The sequence below is a fragment of the Sciurus vulgaris genome (genome assembly GCF_902686455.1).
Source record: "Sciurus vulgaris genome assembly, chromosome: 15".
NCBI classification, from domain to species: Eukaryota; Metazoa; Chordata; class Mammalia; order Rodentia; family Sciuridae; genus Sciurus; species Sciurus vulgaris.
The window spans coordinates 56,183,381-56,185,817 of NC_136476.1; the positions used below are offsets into that span (position 1 = coordinate 56,183,381).

A 2,437-nucleotide genomic window follows, 5' to 3' on the forward strand; every position below is an offset into this window, starting at 1 on the left:
TCGCGCTGCGCCGCCACAACTTCTCCTACCCGAAGAGGTGAGCCCGAGGCCTGCGGGGCGGGCAATCAGGGGAGGGGGGCGGGCAGGTAACCGGCGCCGCCCCACGCTTGCTGCCGCCTTTAAGGAGAGCCGGCGGAGGGAGGAGCTGGTCAGGGTGTGAGCACTGAAGCACCTCGCCAGCAGTCCTGGAGACTGGAGTCCAACGCAGCAAAGGGGAGCTGTTGCCGGCCGCCCCACTTGACCATCGCGGAGACCTCACTGCCAGGAATCGCCTCCCTAGCCTAAGTAGGGCCCGCCACCTGGGCCACAGGGGCGCGGCATGGGCGGCCCGCGCCAGAAAGCTCCGAGCCTTCACTAACTACCCTCGCCTCAGGCCTCCGAACCTGCAACCTCCTCTACGCTCAAGACCTCGACGGCTATCTTGCAACAACAGGGATCCCAGATCAGCTGCAGCGGCCCAAACCCCAGGACCACTTCCGGACTCGTTCACTCACTGGCACCAGCGCACAAAGTACCCTTAGACCGGTGACTGAAGCCCAGTTCCGGTCCCAGCACCGCCACCTGACTCCAGAACAGGGGCTGAGCCGTCGGTGGTCAGGGCACTTGCGAGTCTCTGTCGGTACAGTGCCATTCGGGTGATCTAAGGCACCAAGCTTCCAGCGCGCCCCAGCCGAGGCAGTTGTGCTCTCGGTGCCAGCCTGCGAGAACTCCCAGAGCTCTTCACCGCGGGCCCTAGCCTCAGTTCCGGGGACCCCACGTCCGGAGCCCCCACCTCCCAGACCGGTCCCCATTCGGACCCTCGGCAGCTGCCGGCGGTGCAATCGCTTGGAGACCTGCCGGACGGCTGAACCATGACCGCCGAGAGCGGGCCGCCGCCGCCACCGCCGCAGCCGGAGGCTCTGGCTGCAGTGAAAGAAGAGCGCGGCGAGGCCGCGTCGGCTGGGCCGGGGGTCCCGGCGGAGGTCGTGGGTCGCGGCGCGGGTGGGCGGCGGCGCAAGCGCCCCCTGCAGCGCGGGAAGCCGCCCTACAGCTACATCGCGCTCATTGCCATGGCCATCGCGCACGCGCCCGAGCGCCGCCTCACTCTGGGTGGCATCTATAAATTCATCACCGAACGCTTCCCTTTCTACCGCGACAATCCCAAAAAGTGGCAAAACAGCATCCGTCACAACCTCACGCTCAACGACTGCTTCCTCAAGATCCCGCGCGAGGCCGGCCGCCCGGGGAAGGGCAATTACTGGGCGCTGGACCCCAACGCCGAGGACATGTTCGAGAGCGGCAGTTTCCTGCGCCGCCGAAAGCGCTTCAAGCGCTCGGACCTCTCCACTTACCCGGCCTACATGCACGACGCGGCTGCGGCAGCAGCCGCAGCCGCCGCTGCCGCCGCTGCAGCCATCTTCCCGGGAGCGATGCCCGCTGCGCGCACGCCTTACCCGGGTGCAGTCTATGCGGGCTACGCACCGCCGTCGCTCGCCGCACCGCCTCCAGTCTACTACCCCTCCGCGTCTCCGAGCCCTTGCCGTGTCTTCGGCCTGGTTCCTGAGCGGCCGCTCAGCCCAGATCTGGGTCCCGCGCCGTCTGGGCCCGGCGGTTCCTGCGCTTTTGCCTCTGCAGGCGCCCCCGCCACTACCACTGGCTACCAGACCACGGGCTGCTCAGGGGCGCGGCCAGTCAACCCCTCCACCTATGCAGCTGCCTATGCAGGTCCGGACGGAGCGTACCCTCAAACCGCCAGCAGTGCGCTCTTCGCTGCAGCTGGCCGCCTGGCGGGACCCGCTTCGTCCCCGGCGGGTGGCAGCAGTGGCGGAGTCGAGGCCACAGTGGACTTCTACGGGCGCACGTCGCCAGGCCAGTTTGGAGCGCTAGGGCCTTGCTACAATCCTGGCGGGCAACTGGGAGGGGGCAGTGGAGGGGCCTACCATGCCCGCCATGCCACCGCCTATCCTGGAGGGGTAGATCGGTTCGTGTCCGCCATGTGATCCAAGAAAAGGGAAGAAAACGAATAGATACTTTGGCTGTCTACGCAAACTACATATCCCTGTGACCTGAATACAGGACTAGAAAGAGAATCGAATTGGGACCCACGAGGAAGGGACCGAGAAGGCTGGAGAGGCTCAATCTCCAGCAAACCGTGTAAACACTGATTTGCTTGTAAATGGGAGTTGAGGAAAGGCTGCCCTCAGCGTTTGGACTGACACAAGAGACCCTCGATGAGGCGAAGCCCCAAAGAACATGCCTTTCTGGCATTCTATCAGGGAGTGTCCCTGGCAATAAAGGATGAAGTGGGGGGCAGCATAGTGTCTACACCAGGATCCGAATCGTAGGGAGTCATATAACTTCACCTTTTCCTGTGCTGCAAAACAGGCCTTTTCACACGGTTCAACCTTTTGTACCTTTGATTACATTACTACAAGACCGGGACAGTGCCTTTCTTCTG

The 2,437-nt window shown here is 64.2% G+C and overlaps 1 protein-coding gene across 1 annotated transcript; it reads left to right on the forward strand.

Annotated features, from left to right (window-relative positions):
• The first annotated feature begins 702 nt into the window (after positions 1-702).
• FOXE1 (forkhead box E1) lies at positions 703-2,197 on the forward strand. Its single transcript, XM_079113969.1, has one exon. The coding sequence runs from the start codon at positions 852-854 to the stop codon at positions 1,977-1,979; it is 1,128 nt and encodes a 375-aa protein (XP_078970095.1). The 5' UTR covers positions 703-851; the 3' UTR covers positions 1,980-2,197.
• Positions 2,198-2,437: the final 240 nt, after the last annotated feature.